The sequence below is a fragment of the Halyomorpha halys genome, unplaced genomic scaffold (genome assembly GCF_000696795.3).
Source record: "Halyomorpha halys isolate HHAL.00 unplaced genomic scaffold, Hhal_1.1 Scaffold945.1, whole genome shotgun sequence".
In the NCBI taxonomy this organism is placed as follows: domain Eukaryota; kingdom Metazoa; phylum Arthropoda; class Insecta; order Hemiptera; family Pentatomidae; genus Halyomorpha; species Halyomorpha halys.
The window spans coordinates 403026-420813 of NW_027107924.1; the positions used below are offsets into that span (position 1 = coordinate 403026).

The 17788-nt window shown below is 30.8% G+C and overlaps 1 protein-coding gene across 5 annotated transcripts in view; it reads left to right on the forward strand.

The window, feature by feature from the left end:
- Positions 1–17788, forward strand: part of msi (musashi) — a 562348-nt gene that overhangs the window by 360428 nt on the left and 184132 nt on the right. For 2 of the 5 annotated variants that reach the window (XM_067046274.1, XM_067046273.1), the window contains exon 3: positions 8677–8717. The exons of the other annotated variants lie outside the window; for them this stretch is intronic. In XM_067046274.1, the coding sequence (XP_066902375.1) occupies positions 8689–8717 (29 nt within the window). In that variant the 5' untranslated portion in view covers positions 8677–8688. The remainder of the gene's footprint in view (positions 1–8676; positions 8718–17788) is intronic. 5 annotated transcript variants of the gene reach the window in all.

Sequence of the window (17788 nt, forward strand, 5' to 3'; positions counted from 1 at the left end):
CAACTTATTATTTTGCCGCGTTTTTTTTCCTTTACGAAAAAATATATGATGTAATGTTTATTTTCCCTCCATAGAGATATACTGTTCATAATATAATATAAAGTATTCAGAAACTGAATATGTTATATTATATACTCGGTCATTATATTCGGTTATAGAGCTGATACGAACGTTAAACGTTCACCATTTGCCAAAACTCCAAAATACCTACGAAGCTTAGAAACCAAAAAAAAAACCAAAACTTCTGAATAATGTCGGCTATTTACGGCTATTGTTTTCGATTTACACTATTTATCTATTTTTATCATTATAAAAATGATCGAAATAAAAGTATACTTAAATATCTGCAAAGTAGGTTATATAATAAAAAAATAGATAATCTATATATTCAACTTTCTTTCTAGAATATTTTAATGATACTTGTTAATTTAATTACTCAGACATATAGAGTCATTATAAATGCATTTTTTTTTAAAATATGTTAAATAAAATATAAACAGCGAATGTTATTTGATAAGATTCGAAAACGTTTATTTTTTCCTAAATGAAAGGATTAAAATATACAATCACAAAGTAGAGTTTATTATAGATTCCGGAGGTTAAGGAAATTCATTAATTAATTAAAATACGGATAGCAACAAGTATTTTTCTGTTGGTAATTCTAAAACTATACTAAGCAAAAATGTATGGATACAATACAAGCGCTTACCCGAGAAACTGACACTTCAGGTCGACCACGAATCAGGCTTGTATCAGCCAATCAAAATTACAGTGACGTGACAAGTACTCCCAAAAAATGTTATTTATTTACTTTTAAACAGAAGTATGAAACAGTGTTTCTATTATTTCTTATCTAAAATTTTCTTGCACAGTAAAACATAGTGTAATATACTAAAATTAAAGTGAAAAAAACGATACCCGTTATTAAAAATGATTCATATCATCATATAAGATTATGCATCATGATTTCAATTATATGGTTTGAATTTTTCTATTTCAAAATCTATTTTTGTAATTTAAATATGAAATATGTTCATTAAAGATTCATTACAAAAATAAATAAAATAAATTTTCCTCACTGGGAAAGAATTTCTGCAGGTATATGAAATGAAAAAATTATCTTTATTGTGGAGCACTCATTCTCCTCAGAACTACTACAACGAATAATTCAAACAGCATTCACACTTTCAGGAGCAGGTGTATTACTTTCCGTTATTTTATCCCGGCCGACAAAGATTTTGAATCGTTTACAATAACCAGATGTAGATTTACTCAGTTATTTTAACTTTTCTGATTTCTAACACATTGGGGTCCCTTCAAATGTTTTAGGAGATAGAGAAAATGAAAATGCTAACGATTTTAAGATCGTGTATCGATTTATTTTTACTTTTCTGATTTCTAACATCTTTAATATGTATTTGGAGATGCTGCGAGTGAAAATGCTCTCGATTTCCTATTTTTGTAATGTAAATATGCGCTATATCATTATAGATTAATCACAAAAATATAAATCTTTAATGGGAAAACATTACAGCCGGTATAAGAAAAAAAATATTAATCTTAATCATGGAACACTCATTCTCCTATGAATTACTACAACGAATAATTCAAGCAGCATTCGTTTACAGAATGAATTAAATAAAATAAATACTCGAAGATAAATAGTGTATATTCACTGATTTATTATATATGTACTATACATTTGTGAAATGTTACGTCCTTTTCTATTGGCCGTTTTAAAATATTTTCATTTTCATATTAGTCACAATATTAAAATATATTTAGAAATACACAGCTCCTTAATTTGATGAATCATTTATTTTAATTACTGCTAATTCGCAGTTCTTCATTTACTAAAGTTATTTTTCCTCGAGGTAATTATATCTTATCCTTAATTACCAGAAAAACTCAATGAATATATATATTTTTTCTTTTATTACTATTAATAACTTTTAATACTGTGTTCACCATGTGACTTATATCTATTATTTAGTTATATCTTTATTATTTACATCTATGTGGAAGGTTAGTCTTTTAGAAGATGAAAAGCTAGTGTTTGAATGAAATTAGGGAGGAAGTTTTATGAATGGAGATAGATAAGGAATTCATAACTGATACAGCGCGAGTGATAAAGGATTTGTCATAGAAAGCAGTTTTTTTTGTTTTTTTTAGACGATATTTATTTTGGTTGGTTGAGATATTTTACTCAAGAGATGTTTTAGAGAACGGGAATAAGAAAATAAACCAGAAGATCACATGTACTTCATATTAGAATAAATCATGGAATCTAAGGAACTTGGTTTTCGGGTAATTTTGAAATTATAATTTTTTAAAATTATATTTATTGGGTTAGACAACGATTTAAAAAAATATATACAACAATGAAAGTTATAGAATGCAATGGAGAATGCCGAGAAATGCATTAATTTAAGGTCTGTTTCAACAAGAGTTGAACATTATTGGTATTTCAATATTGGTTCTCTGACAATTAAGTATTGAATGAATGGTTAAAAACAAATTCTAAATTTATTTTAAATGTTATACTCTTGTTTTTCTGCTATATTTTCTGTTCTGAAACTAGCGAAGATTAATTTTATATCAAATTAGGCTAGTAAGAGAAAGTTGTGTGATGAGCTCTCTAGATTTTTTTAATTACTTCATTAACTTTCAATAACTTGGCATAATCTTTATCCTTAATGGGAACATTAGACTTAATTTTGAAGATTTTAAACACGTATATGAATTCTTGCCTTTGATGATCTCTTTATACATCTCCATTGATTTCAGTATTTTTTATACATATATATTTTTAGGCACAACGATGTTATTGAAGTGGTTTGTTATGATTCCTCAAGTTTTAGCTCTCATTAGAATTCTGTCTAGCTTTCTGAAATAGGAATAATATATTCTTCGCTGTAGTTGACTCATTATTTTTCTCATTTGCGAGCGAGATTTTAACTAGGGCGCTCCATAGAAACTACTCAAAACAACAGTACGTATAATTTTCAAATATTTACCTCATTGGTCTCAAGGTGAATGTGATTTTTTTTTTTATGTGTTACGACTATTTATTTTCTCTCTTGCACAGTATCTTTATTATAACAAAAATAAAAATAAAAAATTAGCAGAATGAGCTATATCAACTTAAATTATTTTCAGTCTGCTAGACTAGTATAGTAGTATGGTCTACTTTTCTGAATCGATTCTTTTTTTATGCTTTGACCAACTTCCCAGATATTTCAGTACCAATTTAAAATCTATAAAAATCATAAGTAAGGTGTCTAATGTTTTAAGTGATGGCAAAACTTGATGTACTTAAAAAGAAATTTGTACTTAATAAAAACTTTTTTTTTTCTTATTGTACCTGGCAATGTTGCTCCAACTATTGAAATTGTTGAGAAATTAAAAATGTTGACCCTCCTTTTCCACACAATAATGAAAAATATATATTATTTATTTGAGTAACTTTTGCTGTTGCCTGATTTGCTGAGGTCAACAAAATGATTCAGATGATTGGGAGTCTCATACTTTTCTACATATTTGTGTTCGTATAAATTTGTAAAAATCTGCTTTCCTAAATTATTATTATACCCGGTCAACTTTCTCTTGATTTAGTGTTATTCTGAACTATCAGTAACTGTTGTGTTAATGGATTATACTAGATTATATATCTAGAATTACAAAATGCGACCTCAGAGTTGTCTAAGACTCAATTTATATGAAGGAGGAAATACAGGTTCTATGACCAAGTATATAGAATTTGTGTCCTAGAGTGTTCTTCGACAACTCTGACTGCTGTCTTCAACAGATGCTTATCAGATACATGTTATTTTTTATATGTACAAATGAGGAAGGTAAGATCAAGAAAGGAACTTGTTGGAATATGTGCAGAGAGAACTTGGAGAGAACTATCCAAGGACAATGAACATCTTAGTAAATTATAAGAACGTGTGTAGCACAATTAAGCCGTGAAGGATGGGTAATTAACACCTTCGACATGTGGTGCCATAAAAAAGGGCTCTTGTTTTATTTTTATTGTTTCTAGCGCTGCCCGAGAAATAATTGGGAATGCAAGTGGCCCAGAAAAGGTTATTATCCCAGCTGAGCCCTTAATCCAAGTGTTGAGTGTTTTATTACTCTTTGTTAGATGGACATTTAAACTATTTATTTATACACCTATTTTATTTAATGTGGGTCTTTAAAAGGCCACAGGTAATGGCCACATGATAACTAATTTTACTCGTTGTAGAACATTTGGAAATTCTGACCTATATCAGTCTGTTTTTTTTTCACCGTCAAGTCCACCGTGGAATAAATATTGACTGAGTACCTCAGGTTGGAATCGAACCCAAAACTCCTTAGCCAACAACTCTAAGATCACGCCCCAACGTTCTCAGCTATTATGTTCTCGTTTACAACAATTTCTGCCTTCTCTGAGCATGGAAAAAGAAATTTTTTGGAGAACGCGTCCTGTCGACTTATGGCTTTTAAAACACGATTATTTCGGTCCTTTTGTGATTTATATTATTAAGTAAGTAAGCAAAAGTAAATAAGCTCAATCTTATCTTTGAAAATACTGAATATGTACGCAAGTTACTTATTGATTTAGAACTACGAAATACATTTGTTCATACTACTCCCACAGTACCCACTCTTAAGATGTTTTATTAACAATGCTACTGATAACATTGCTGTAGGAAATATGTTCTTTTTGCTCAGGGTTGACACAACAGGAGCAAACACTGGTCGACCCGCCGGGCCATGTTTGTCTGCCAATTAGCTTTTCCATTTACGGCCACAATGGAGTCAGCATTTGTTTATTTTGCTTCGCTGTTCTTTGCTCAGCTTCTATCCCAGTACTATTCTAAAATTTATACTAATTCATTTCTACAAAATATTATCTTTTATATTTCTTTTTTACAACGTTAAGACTCATATCATTGATCAAAATAACCGGCCACACTTTTGAAGAAGATGGTGTTTAAATTCTTTAATTTAAGTTTCTGAAGAACTGTCGTCTTGGTTAAAGTTCATGTATTGGTTATATTGTCACTTTAATAAGTATGACAAGTCACGAAAACAATTTTCTCATGTTTTTCACATCTTCTCACTCATCCTTGATGTAGTTGTAAATTGTCTCTGTGTGATATGCATTTCAAACCTCTCTCTGTTTTATATTAGATCTAATACCTGTGACATTTAAATCAGTGAGATTATTTAATATTTAGTAATCATTTAGACACTAATAAAAATCTAATGTTTAGAAATAATTGTAGAAGGGAGAAAATTTTATTATTTCCGGGAACTGTCGTTACTGGTCTCATTTATATGGTATTACTTAGTTTCTGACTTGAATACGAAAATTTACTTTCTCCATGGCTTCAATGTTTTTGTAAATGTAGTAATGTTTAAAAAATATTCAAAGAATGAATTGAAATGATGTTACACAAAATGCCTTCGATGTAAAACCTCGTTTAACCAGACTCTCCTGTTCAACCAGTGTAATATATAAAATAAATAATTTTAGAGTGATGATTGGAAAACTAAAACCTAGTTGTACGATTCTATCGCTGAAAGAGTGCTTCTTTAGTTGTCGGAAATTTGTGGTACAGAATAATACACGAATTTTACTTTATAATTAACTAATCCCTAGAAAATAATGAACGCTGGAAGTGTAAATATGGATTAGAAGATTCTATCTAGTCAGTTTTGTATAGCTAGACTTTGATATGATTTACTGAAAGGAAGAGAGAAGGCAACAAGATTTGCTGAGACATTTTTTTCCGTTGGGACTATAGACGTAGATCTTTGGCCGTGAGATTTGATCTTCTTACAGACATTTATTGCTTATAGAAAGGACAAATAGCTTGTGAAGAATAACCAACCTAGAAAACATAGTTTCCATTAGACAGCACTTGACCTGACCACTTATAGCTCCAGAAACTCAAGTTCATAAACAGTGACCGACCAGTCTAGATTATAATAGGTAAGAGAGCCTATATTACTTAGTCAAATTTTTTTTTTTTTTAATAATTTATTTATTGTTATTTACAACTCTATACATATATACACATCAAGTAAATTTGCTGTAAGTGATATTATGACATGATACAAACATGTGGAGAATCTACCCATTGATAGAACTCCAAAAACATTTTTAAAAGAGAAGATCTCGAGACCATCTTCTTTTCATACGCCTAGGAGGATTATTAGGTAGTGAAGGAGAAGCCAGGTTAGAAACGAGTTGGTTTGGGTGGTTGGGAAATTTGTTATGGAAGGATTGGTATCTGGTTCTGGCCAAATCGGCTACATAGGGGACATTGAGGTCTTGATGGATGATTTGATTTGTGAGAAAGTAAGGAGCATTAAGGATTTTACGAAGGATTTTGGACTGTAAGGATTGGATTCGAGAGGAATTAGATGGTTTAGTGGAGCCCCATAAATCAACTCCGTATGTCCAATAGTAAAAAGTAGATTACCCAAGGATAGTCCTATGGGTGGCTGTCTGATTCCTGAATAAGACTCAGAAATAAAAAAGATGGTAGAATAAAATGAAAGGAAAAAGTAATTTTTTTTGTTCGTTATTGCTTTGCTATCTTTAGATATTAAAGACAGTGGCGCATGTTATTCTTTTTACTGCCTATTTTTGATATATTCGATTTCCTTACTAATAATTTTTGTACCTAGACCTATACTTTCAGGATTCATCTCAATACTTTTTGTACGGAAGGGTTGCTATCGAAGGGGGACCATGGAGGAAATGGCCCGTGAAAGAGGTACAAAGGAAGGAGAGGAGTTACCGTCGTCGGCTCTTCTAATTATACCACGAGAGGGCGGAGAGGGCCAGGGAGGTCGTCTGTGAAAATCCTGGCTCGATGTTCCGGTCAGCGGCGCCTGTCCCTTCTGCACGATCTGTAATTAGCCCCAGGGAGTCCTCTCCTCTCTAAATTATAACTACACGTAAAATTTCACTGAATCCGAAAATATTCCGAACCACATCTAGAAATCGATTATAGGTAGTGCACAAACTTTTCAGATTGAAACTTACTTTTTAACATAGTTCAAAATTGTTTTCTAAAAGGCCGTCATTAAACATAAATGATTACCTTTTTTTAGTACAATTGTTTGTAAGATCAACAGATTATAAGAAAAAATACTAAAGAAAAGAAATAAATAAAAGAAAAAAAAAATTTCTTGTAAAATATTTACTAATAAATGTTACTACACATATTAGATTTTAAAAATAAAAACAGGTATTTTTAAATATTTTGTTTTATAATCATCAAGTAAACTGATGGATAATGAGGATTAATAACAGTTGTTAAGTCAAGTTGTGATTTATTCGAAGTAGATCTTGAGGATTGAGGAATACTCCAAAACATCGGGAGAAGCAAAATCGTTCTACTGAATGTTCTTTTTTTTTTAGAATGAACGAGTTATACTTCAGTTGAAAAAAAGTGATAGGGATGCAAAATATAAAAAAAAAGTTTTCATGACTTTATGTAAAATAAAGGCAGGGAAGGTATGTTTGAGATATAAATTAGAAGATTATTAAAGTTTCTCTTCGACCTCTGCTCCAGCGATTGCAGATTTGCTGGGAAAAAGACCATCATATGAACAGATCGATGGCTTACATAATAGTGGTGCTAAGTACATTTCCACTAACTGTTCGAAAAAACATAATTAAGGTTCTCTGTTATAGGAAAATTAGATGATAAGTTGTTCCTAAAACGGAGAACACTTAATTGTATCGTTTGTTGGAAATGTACTTAGTACATGGGAAAAAAATTAGCTATGGATAAAACTACAGTAATTGCCATGGATACGACCCAAATTCATGATTGAGCCATTTATAAATAAATATCGTATCCATGCCAATTTTAGCGATAAGTTTCAACTAAAGCTAATGTTTGCCCAACTCTGCTTAGTTGATTAAGCCGTCGATGTGATGTATGAAACATTAAACATCATACAGAACATTGATTGACTGTAATAACATTCCGCCTCTCTTTTATTAACAATTGCTATCTGTTTATGAACTATGGTTTTGAAATATTATGAATTTGTTTGCACGGGGAAATTTCGTATAAGCAAAAAGAATATCCTTGGTATAACGTCTACAATCGTCCACTATTCTATTATCCAGCAGGGAACGAATTTCTCGCAACCATAAAACGTTGTCCGAAGGGACTCCCGGTGGTATAAAATTTTTTATTAAAAATAAATATTTTAAAAGAAAAGATTGCGAATCTACCGTAAAATCTACTGGAAATTATTTTTTGTTGCGTCAACTATTCGTAGCAAATGCAAAACTAGAAAAATCGTCGTCAAAATGAAATATTACGCCATGGCATTTACTTCTTATATTTAAACATTTACATGATCGCCAAGATAAAAGCTCTGAATGCCCTTGTTATTTACATTAACATAACTAACATTCACATTACTATGCAACATACTAACGTAAATTAGTTGTATTGCTCTGTTAAGTTATTACCAGAGCACTTATTAACTGGAGAGGCTAGAACCTAGACAGCACTGGCTAACGGATCGCCCTTCACCTGCTCCTGGCCGAGCCTTATTAACATTTCAAGCCTAACTTATGGTGATGGTTTCTAACCCGTGCTCATCAGCAAACAGATCATTTATTATATTTTTTTTTTTTTCAATTTGCAGAACTCTAACGAAATGCCGTACATCACCCTTGGACACATGAGGTATTTGATTGTCTTATATTAGAAAAACTAATATTAAACTCATTAATAATTTTTATATTAGGAATAAGCATAACTGTAATACTAAAATACTTTTATTCCATAGAAACCAAATTCTTAATTTATGTTTCTGTTTATCTGTAAAATAAAATATATTATATTTTTAGAAATATTTCTTTAACTAATTAATTACGTTAAAGCATGGTCCTTAAACTTTTAATTTACATAGAAATAAAAGTTAAGCGAAAATTAAATTTCTTAATAAAATTATATGGAATTTTAAAGTGTTTTTTTTTTTTCAGTTTCCATAAATTAATCTTGTTTGGTAACTTCTACGAATTAAACGATAGATAGTCTAGTGAATTCATGCGAAATTTCATCCATTTTTTCTAATATTTTTCTATTAATAATCATGACAATTAATTAAATCTTCAACACACCATCGCTGTAGTAACTTATCAATAGCTTCTAACGTTTCTCCCTATTTATCAGTTGTTTTTTTTTCTAATACTAACATGATTGTAGGTGTTCACCATTTTTACTAAAAAAACACATTCGAAAATTGTTGATTGACCAAGTATCTTTTTTGAATAAAAAAAAAAAAATGCAAAATAATTAGAATTACGTAACAGAGTAAGAGAATAAGATGATATGAAATAAAAGTGAACTAAGGTGTGGCTAAAAATGATGTAAAAATATGTGAAAATTTATATAAAAATGTACAAATTAAAATAAAAATAAGATGTACAGTGAAAAGTATAAATAAACAAGAAATACATAAAAGTATTTGACATATAATGAAAACAGAAATAATAACAAATTAAAAAAAAATTGACAAAAGAGAAATATAAAAATACTAGAAATAATAATAAAATAAAGGTTTAGAAAAAAGAAAATATTGCACCAAAATAGGACCCCACCTTCTTTAAAAGTTTAAGTGCATACAAGGTATCAATAGAGAGAGTGGGAGAATTTAACAGTTAATAAATGACGTTACATTAAAAAGGGAAAAAGAAGATATATAAAGCAGTATTAAAGTAAAATAATATTAGGAAATATTTTTACGCCCAATTTAGTCCTGCAAAGTGGGGCGAAACCTTGGCTTATGATAAATAGTTAATTTATTACCTGCGTTCATTCGTTTAAAAAAAAACATGCTTATATTTTTATTTATTTATTTTATAATAAATAATTAATTACTGAAGTTTTTTTTTTTAATTTTACTTTCTAGTAACTTTTTTTTTTTTTTTTTAAAGTTTTGTTTGTGCACCCTCCAAATTTGATTTACAAATATATACGATTTGGTGTTTCACGAAGAAATGCCAGTAAATGAGGGAAGGAGATCGGAAAACTAGTTTAGAACCACCAATCTCATGTGGTTATCTCAATATATTGGAGACATGCATTTTTAATAGGTTTTCCTAAAAAGGTTCGTTGTTCTCTTAAAGATCCGCACATTATTAAAAAAAAAAAAAATTCGGAAACTAAGGAAATAATGACCCCGCAGTGGTTGATGCCTTAAAACAATAATAAAAAGAAAATGATATTTACATAAAAATTGCAGTAAATTTGATGTAAGATCAGAATGATATGATACTGGCGTGCAGAATTAGGTCTTGAGGGATTTGGTTGGTTAGGGAGATTATTATGGAAGAATTGATGTCTGGTTCGGGCCAGATCAGTTTCATATGGAACATTAAGGCCTTTATGGATGATTTTATTTGTGATAAAGTAAGGACCCTTAAGGTTTTACGAAGAATTTAGTATTGTAAGGATTGGATACGAGAGGAATGGGAAGGTTTAGTGGAGCTCTTTATTATAGTCGTGTAGCTTTCATATTCTTAAATAAGCTTTATCTACTAATTTTTTTTTTTATTTTAGTCCTTAAATTTAGTCCGGTCGAATCGTTAGCAATTAAAAAACTGTTGAAAACTATTTTTGCTTTTCTTGACCACAGCTATGAAAATCTCCTTAATCACATGCGGTACTTCATATCTCTCTCTCACACACACACACACACACTCACTCTCTATCTATCTCAAATAACAATACCTGAAAAATGGTAAAATATACTCCGAGAATTACTGTTTATTACTTGCGGTAAAAAATTTGATTTTTTTTCATTAGTTGGATCTATTTTGTACTAATTAGATTTGGATTAATGAGGGTATTGTTTCTTCTATATACACTGAGACAGTCTCGATGTTTTTGTGTGTTCTAAATCGACCCGAGTTGTTCCCGACACAGCTGGCTCCCAGGAATCAGCTGTTGGTCTGGATAATCGGCGGATCTGTCCGTGCTTCCTGACTCATTGTTGGGGCCAGCTGCCGCTCCACAGCCTTGGCACCCTTTACACATTATCGATTTTCTATAACCAGTTCGTTATAGGCCATTGTCAATCATTAGGTGAAGAGAGAACTGAGCTGATTTATGGTACCCTTATTTTCGAAATTTTAAGATTTGAAAGGCTAATGGTTAATCTTTTTACTCTCTGCATTACACTTTCATGATTTAAAATTCTATGTTAGGAAAAACTAAAAATCTAATACGAAATAAAAATAAATTAATAGGTTTCTATTAAGAACCCCACTATTCAAAAAATCAAGACGAGTTAGAGGCGCTATCACATATTACACAACCTAGTAACCTATAGTAAGGTAAAGAAGGGTCTCAATGAAGTGATTTCAATGCTACTACATTTCATTTAAAAAGGTTTTGTTTTTATTTTAGTTAATTGAAAATAACAAAAAAATTAATTTTATTCTATGCTTGGTAAAGTGGGAAAAAAAAGTAAAGATGTATTGAATTAAGGGAGAAAATAAAATTAGATATATAGATATATAATGGGAAAAAAGAATAATAATAAGGAATTAAATGATTAAAAAAATTAATAAATACAAATAAAGAAAGATAAAATAAAAGAAAAAAAAAAATGATACAACAAAAAATATCATGTATTATTACTAAATATTATAAAATTACTGATGTATTAGAAAAAATTGAAAAATAATAAGGAAAAAAAACTTAAAAACAAACAAAAACATAAAAAATAAAACAAAAAAATCATGAATTACTATTATACGAAGGTGGTCTGAAAAGTTTCCGACCGCAACGTGAAGATGGCAGCACTCGAAAATGAAAGCAAGTGCATTTCGTTGTTCATCTATTGACAGTTACCCACCTAAGTTTCAATCATTTTGGATGCGCAGTGTTTATGTAACAATCGTTTGAGTGAGTTGATGTGAGTGTTTTTGTGAAAATTGACAAAATCTAGTATCGAGCTGTCATTAAATATTTGTTTTTGAAAGGCAATACGCCTACGCAAATCAAAGATGAGTTGGATTTTGTATGTGGGGATTCTACACCATCATTTACCACAGTGAAATTTTCGGCAGCTCAATTTAAACTTTGCCGTAAGAGCTTGGGATACGATGAATATACGAGACGTCCAAAAACTGCAACCACCGACGAAAACATCGCCAAAGTGCACCAAATGGTGCTAGACGACCCCCAATTAAAGTGAGGAATCAACATTTAGATATGAAAAAAGCTGTCCGCACGTTGGATGCCGTGTTTGCTCACGTTAGACCAAAAATGTGTTCGGATGAACATTTACAACGCTCTGTTGGCGCAGTTTAGGCGCAATAAATCCGAGTTTTGGCGCCTATTAATGTATCATACTGTAGATGAAACTTGGATACACTATTATACGCCCGAAACGAAGATATAGTCCAAACAGTGGACTACAACGGGGAACCGGCTCCAAAAAAAGCAAAAACTGTTTTCTCGGAAACTGGAAAAGTAATGTTAACTGTTTTTAGGGATACTTATGGAGTTATTTTAATCGACTATCTTCAAAAAGGAGAAATCATTAAAGGAGCATACTACGCATCATTACTTGATAAGCTGATGGCACAACTTGCGGAAAAACGGCCACATTTGCAGAAAAAAAAATCCTGTTTCACCAAGACACTTCAGTGGTTGCCATGGCGAAAACCCACGAATAACGGTTTGAACTGCTTAACCATCCGTCTTACTCACCAGATCTAGCCCCAAGCGACTTCTTTTTGTTCCTTCATCTAAAAATGGCGCTCGAAGGACAGAGATTTTCGTCGAATGAAGAGGCAATCACCTTCGTGAGCAATTATTTTGCAGAGAAAAACACCGAGTACTTTTTGGGTGGGTTACAGAGACGGGAGCATCGCTGGAGAAATGTGTAGAGTTATTAGGTGACTGTGTTGAAAATGAAAAAACAAAATTTCAGATAAAATGCCTTGTATTTTTTTTATGTCAGAAACTTTTCAGACCACCCTCGTATATTATAAATTTATTGTTCTATGCCTATAAATTAAAAGAATTTAATACAAAAATTCTGACTAGGTATATGTTAAGTATACTATGTATTTAGCAATCCAATCCAATACATTCAATTTTTTCGCTCTCTCCTAATTATATTCTAACTAGTTGGGAATTTGCTGGCAACCCTTTAGTTTTACTTAAATTACTGAATTTCCCACACTCATCTGAATTTCTCATCCTCTTTCTGTCATAAGGAATTGTTTAACCTATGTAAGTTGTGGGTATATACTTCTACCTTAAAATTACATCTCCACCTCAATGCATTTTCCCTCTCCACCGTACAATGGAACATGATTCAGAATATCCAGTTATGTTCTAATTACATTTCTGACACATTTAGAATAAATTAATAAAAAATTAAGGGGAAAATGTATGGGTCTAACTAACTGCGTGAGCAGTCAGTTAAGAACACAAATAAGTAAAAACTTGTTTAATTAGTGCCAACGTTTCGGCCACAATTTACCTTCATCAAGTTTAAGAACAAAAAACAAGATAGTTACCTTAATAAATAAATTGAATTACGGAATAACTAGAAAATAACGAAGTAAGATATAATATTTTATTTTCCCAGAATAGTGATTTTCTGACATAAGGGGTTTTTATCGACACCTTCACTTTTACTTGTGTCACCATGCTGTTTACTTATGTCACCCCTCAGTGGTTCGCTAACAAATGTAGAGTGGCCCGAACAGAACCATTTATCATACCAAGTCAAATTATATATATTTCAGTTATAAATTATTTTATTTAAACATCAACATCGGTCTCAAAAAAGTGAAAACATCAAGACATACATATTTCTTTAGGTTTAATTATTCATGAAAATATAAATCTCATGAATCTGATTATTACTCGCGAAAAGATATTTATCATAGACAAAATAATAAATAAAACTGAATCAAATGTCATTTATTTTTTACATTTAGGGTTCAGTTCAGATTGAAATTATGATTTACATGGAGTAAGAGAATTAAAAAGCTGGAAATGTGGAAGTAATTTTAGGGATATATCCGTAGAATCAGAAGAACAGTAGTGTTGTTGCTTCAGAGTGTTGGAAATGAATAAAAAGTTGCACGCATATTTTTATTTTGTTATCATGAAAAATGTTGATGTTTAGTCTAATAGGTCCAGAGTTCGAACTTCTTTCTGCCTCATCGGTACTAAGTTGGTTCTGTTGATCATATTAGATTAATATTAATATTTATGAATGTTGAAATAAAGTCAATGGAGAATGATGTCAAGAATACTGAAATCCCGAAAAATCTGAAACTAAGGTTCTATAATGCCATTATAAAGCCAGCTCTGATATTCCGTTGCGAGACCTAGGCACGGAAGGTCCTCCGTACAATTACAGGAGTGATGTGGGATCAGAGCCTTAACACATGGAGGAGAACAGTGAACTGCTTGCAGAGACTGGTCAATCAATATATCTCGATATGAAGGCAAGGAGGTTAATATGGGTGAGGACTTATGGCTCGAAGCAATCCATCAAGACGCTTCTAAACAACAATGAATGCCAATATAGTAGGCAAGAGACCACGTTGGGGGAGAGGGAACGAGTACGAATACCAAATGGATAGTCAGGCCCAAGATAGACAGGCATGGAGAAGACTGTTTTGGGCGGATAAAGATCTACAAGGTAAAAAAAATATATATTATGAAGATTAATATGCATTACTTTATTATAACCCAGGTAAAGATACACAAAAATTATAGTTATTATTCACTATTCGAAAATGATGGGAAAAAACTTCATTTGAGTACATAAAATATTATTAAATTATACAAATTTTGTTGAGGACAATGACGATTTCCTGCTACTTGCAAAACATAATTTTAAGAAATATTTTAGGACTAATGTCAAGCGTAGTTTGTTGTAAGAAGTATGCGCATTAATGGATACAAATGTAGTTTAGTATACAAGGATCTTTACTGTCAATAAAAAAAATCCATCTATCAACATAAAATTGGAGGTTCGTTTATCTTGCAGCCTTGTAATATTCACCAAACGGTAATGCTTTGTTTGTTTATTTAATCTGGTCGATAAACGTTATAAACATTTATCCAAGTTGGGCTAAAATTGTTTACATTAGAGACCGAGATGAGATCTGCTCCGGCCTACGGAGGACCACAAATGGGGTAGATTGATTGCCTTTTCTACTCCGCTAGGCTGTCCTTGTCCTTTTACGAACACAGTCTGCGTCCTTTTTTACTATTTTTGTCTACTCCTTTGTCCATCTGTGTCCGCTTTTACTGGACCTCGGCAAACAAATCGTATATATAGTTTGAACATTCTGTACTTATAACTGCATTTTCAATCTAATTAATAAATATATCGATTCATATTGTAGAGAAATGGTCCGTTGTAGCTAACTCTAGTGACTGTTCTATGTTAATACTATTGTGTATATGACTATAAATTCTGAACTCAATCTTTAGAATTGCAAGTAATATATTCCTTTATGTACTATATACTATATAAACAGTATATTGAAATATGTGAAATATACATTGATAACACTTTTAAAATAATTCAATTTTACACTTACTTTCTTGTTTTTATTTCATAACATGTTATGGATTATTAAAAAAAAAAAAAGATTATGGAGATATCCCTGCCCCACAAACTTGGATACTTAAGCATATTAGTGGGTCGTTACTGAAGCTTGGAATAAATCAGCCATACAATGAAGAAGTCATGTGGCACCCCAAACACATTACCCTCCTTTTGGCTTTGTCTTAGTCATTTAAATACTATACTTTCTATGTTAAACCTGTTTTGTATCCTTTTACTTCTATATATAACATATACTTCGTTTTTGTTTGATAATTATATCTTACAAAAAACGTCATTACTTACAATATTATAATATATAATATATTTAATACACAATATTTATGTAAATATGGAGTAAAATGTTCAGAAAAATGCATTGTTATTTTTTAATAATTATTTATATTATTAATAGTTATTTTTTATATTTTTTTAATATTCTCTTACTATAAAAATTCGTATTTTAGGGTTTCTTGAGATGCGAATAACAAATATCAACTTAGTCCCTGCAAAGAATATGACAGTTTAACAAAATTAAATAATGTCGTGTACATACAATTCAATTCGGGAGAAATCAGGCTATACTCAGTACTAATAGTACCCGGTTTTTCTGTTTCTCCTTTAGTTAGTTATCAAATTCCTTTATCGTTGATTTTTATCTTCTTTTTTTTCTTCTTACTATTGACAATGCAAAATGGTTAATTTTTTCTATTTTTTTTTCGTACTTTCCATTGAAAATAAATAATAATTGAGTACAAAAGATGTATGTTGTAATAATGCTTCCTTCTTTTACCCAATGGTATTTTAATGGCTAAGTGAGATCCACTGTGGAGAGGCAATGGCGCGAAATGCGCATTTGTAATATGGTGAGCGGGGAGGTTCCGCTTTGCTGGAAAATTATTTCAAATAAACAAAATCATCATTTATGACAGGTTCTTTTGGATATTCGGGAATTCAACCCCTGTCAGATAATTTAGCAATTAAATTTATTTTAAGATTTAATTTGAGTTTATTTACTTGCAAAATACATTACTAAGTAATTTCAGACGGATTATAGGACACAGTAAATATTTAAAAATAATTATTGTATTACACTAAAATCCTAAACGGTCGAATTCAAACATTTCAGCGGTGCAAGTTACGATTTTGAACTACGGAATTTATTGTCTTGACAGTACTGTAATACTATAAAAATCTATAAAAAAAGCGATAGTACTGTACACTACTGCCACATACACGCGCGCTATAACTGTTGATACTCTGACAGTGCCCGTGCTTTATAACCTCATAACACCGGTTGGTTTTAAGGTTTTAAATCCTTTTTTTTTTTTTTTTTTTTACAAACTGTGTTTATCTAACTAGGTGTTCCTGACAATCCTCAGGCCACTGCTGATGTACGGCTGTGATGTCTGGGGAGCGGCATCCTTCACGAAAAGGAAAAAACTACAATATTTTCAAAATAAAGTCCTAAGATTCATTGGAGATTGGTTCATAAGGAATAGCCAATTGCATCGCGAATTACAAATGGAGTCAATAGAGGATTATATAAAAAAAAACAGTTCACGAAGTTCCACTCCCAGTTGGCGACAGTTAGAGGAGTCCTACAACCTGGGAAACCCAACCTCTACCCGAATACTGAAGCCTAGACTGTTGCAGGATATTCTTTTATAAATTTTTAATAAATATAAAATTAATTCTTAGACACACTACCTCTATTTACTTATTATTATTCATTATTATTTTTTTTTTATTATTTATTTATTTTTATTTTTTTCTCTTTTCTTCTCTCTTCACTTTTTCAAATTAACTTGTTTCTTTTTCTATTAGAAGACAATTGTTTGTTTTATTTAAGTGTACCAATTTCATTATTTTTGTTATTAATTTTACTTTCCTCTTTTATTAAGAAGCATTATTCTTATTTATTTATTTTCTTTTTTTTTCTTTTAATAAGAACATTTTATATAGTTAGGAGTGTCATTTGTATGACTATACCCCCTCATAATCAACTGTTAAAAATATATATAATATAAGGTATATCAACCATGTAAGGTCCACCAGGCCGATCTGGTATAAAAATAAAATAATATATATAATAGGTGTTCCTGGAATATGATACTAATATTTCTTAGCCTGTATATTTACAATGATATTTTATTAATCT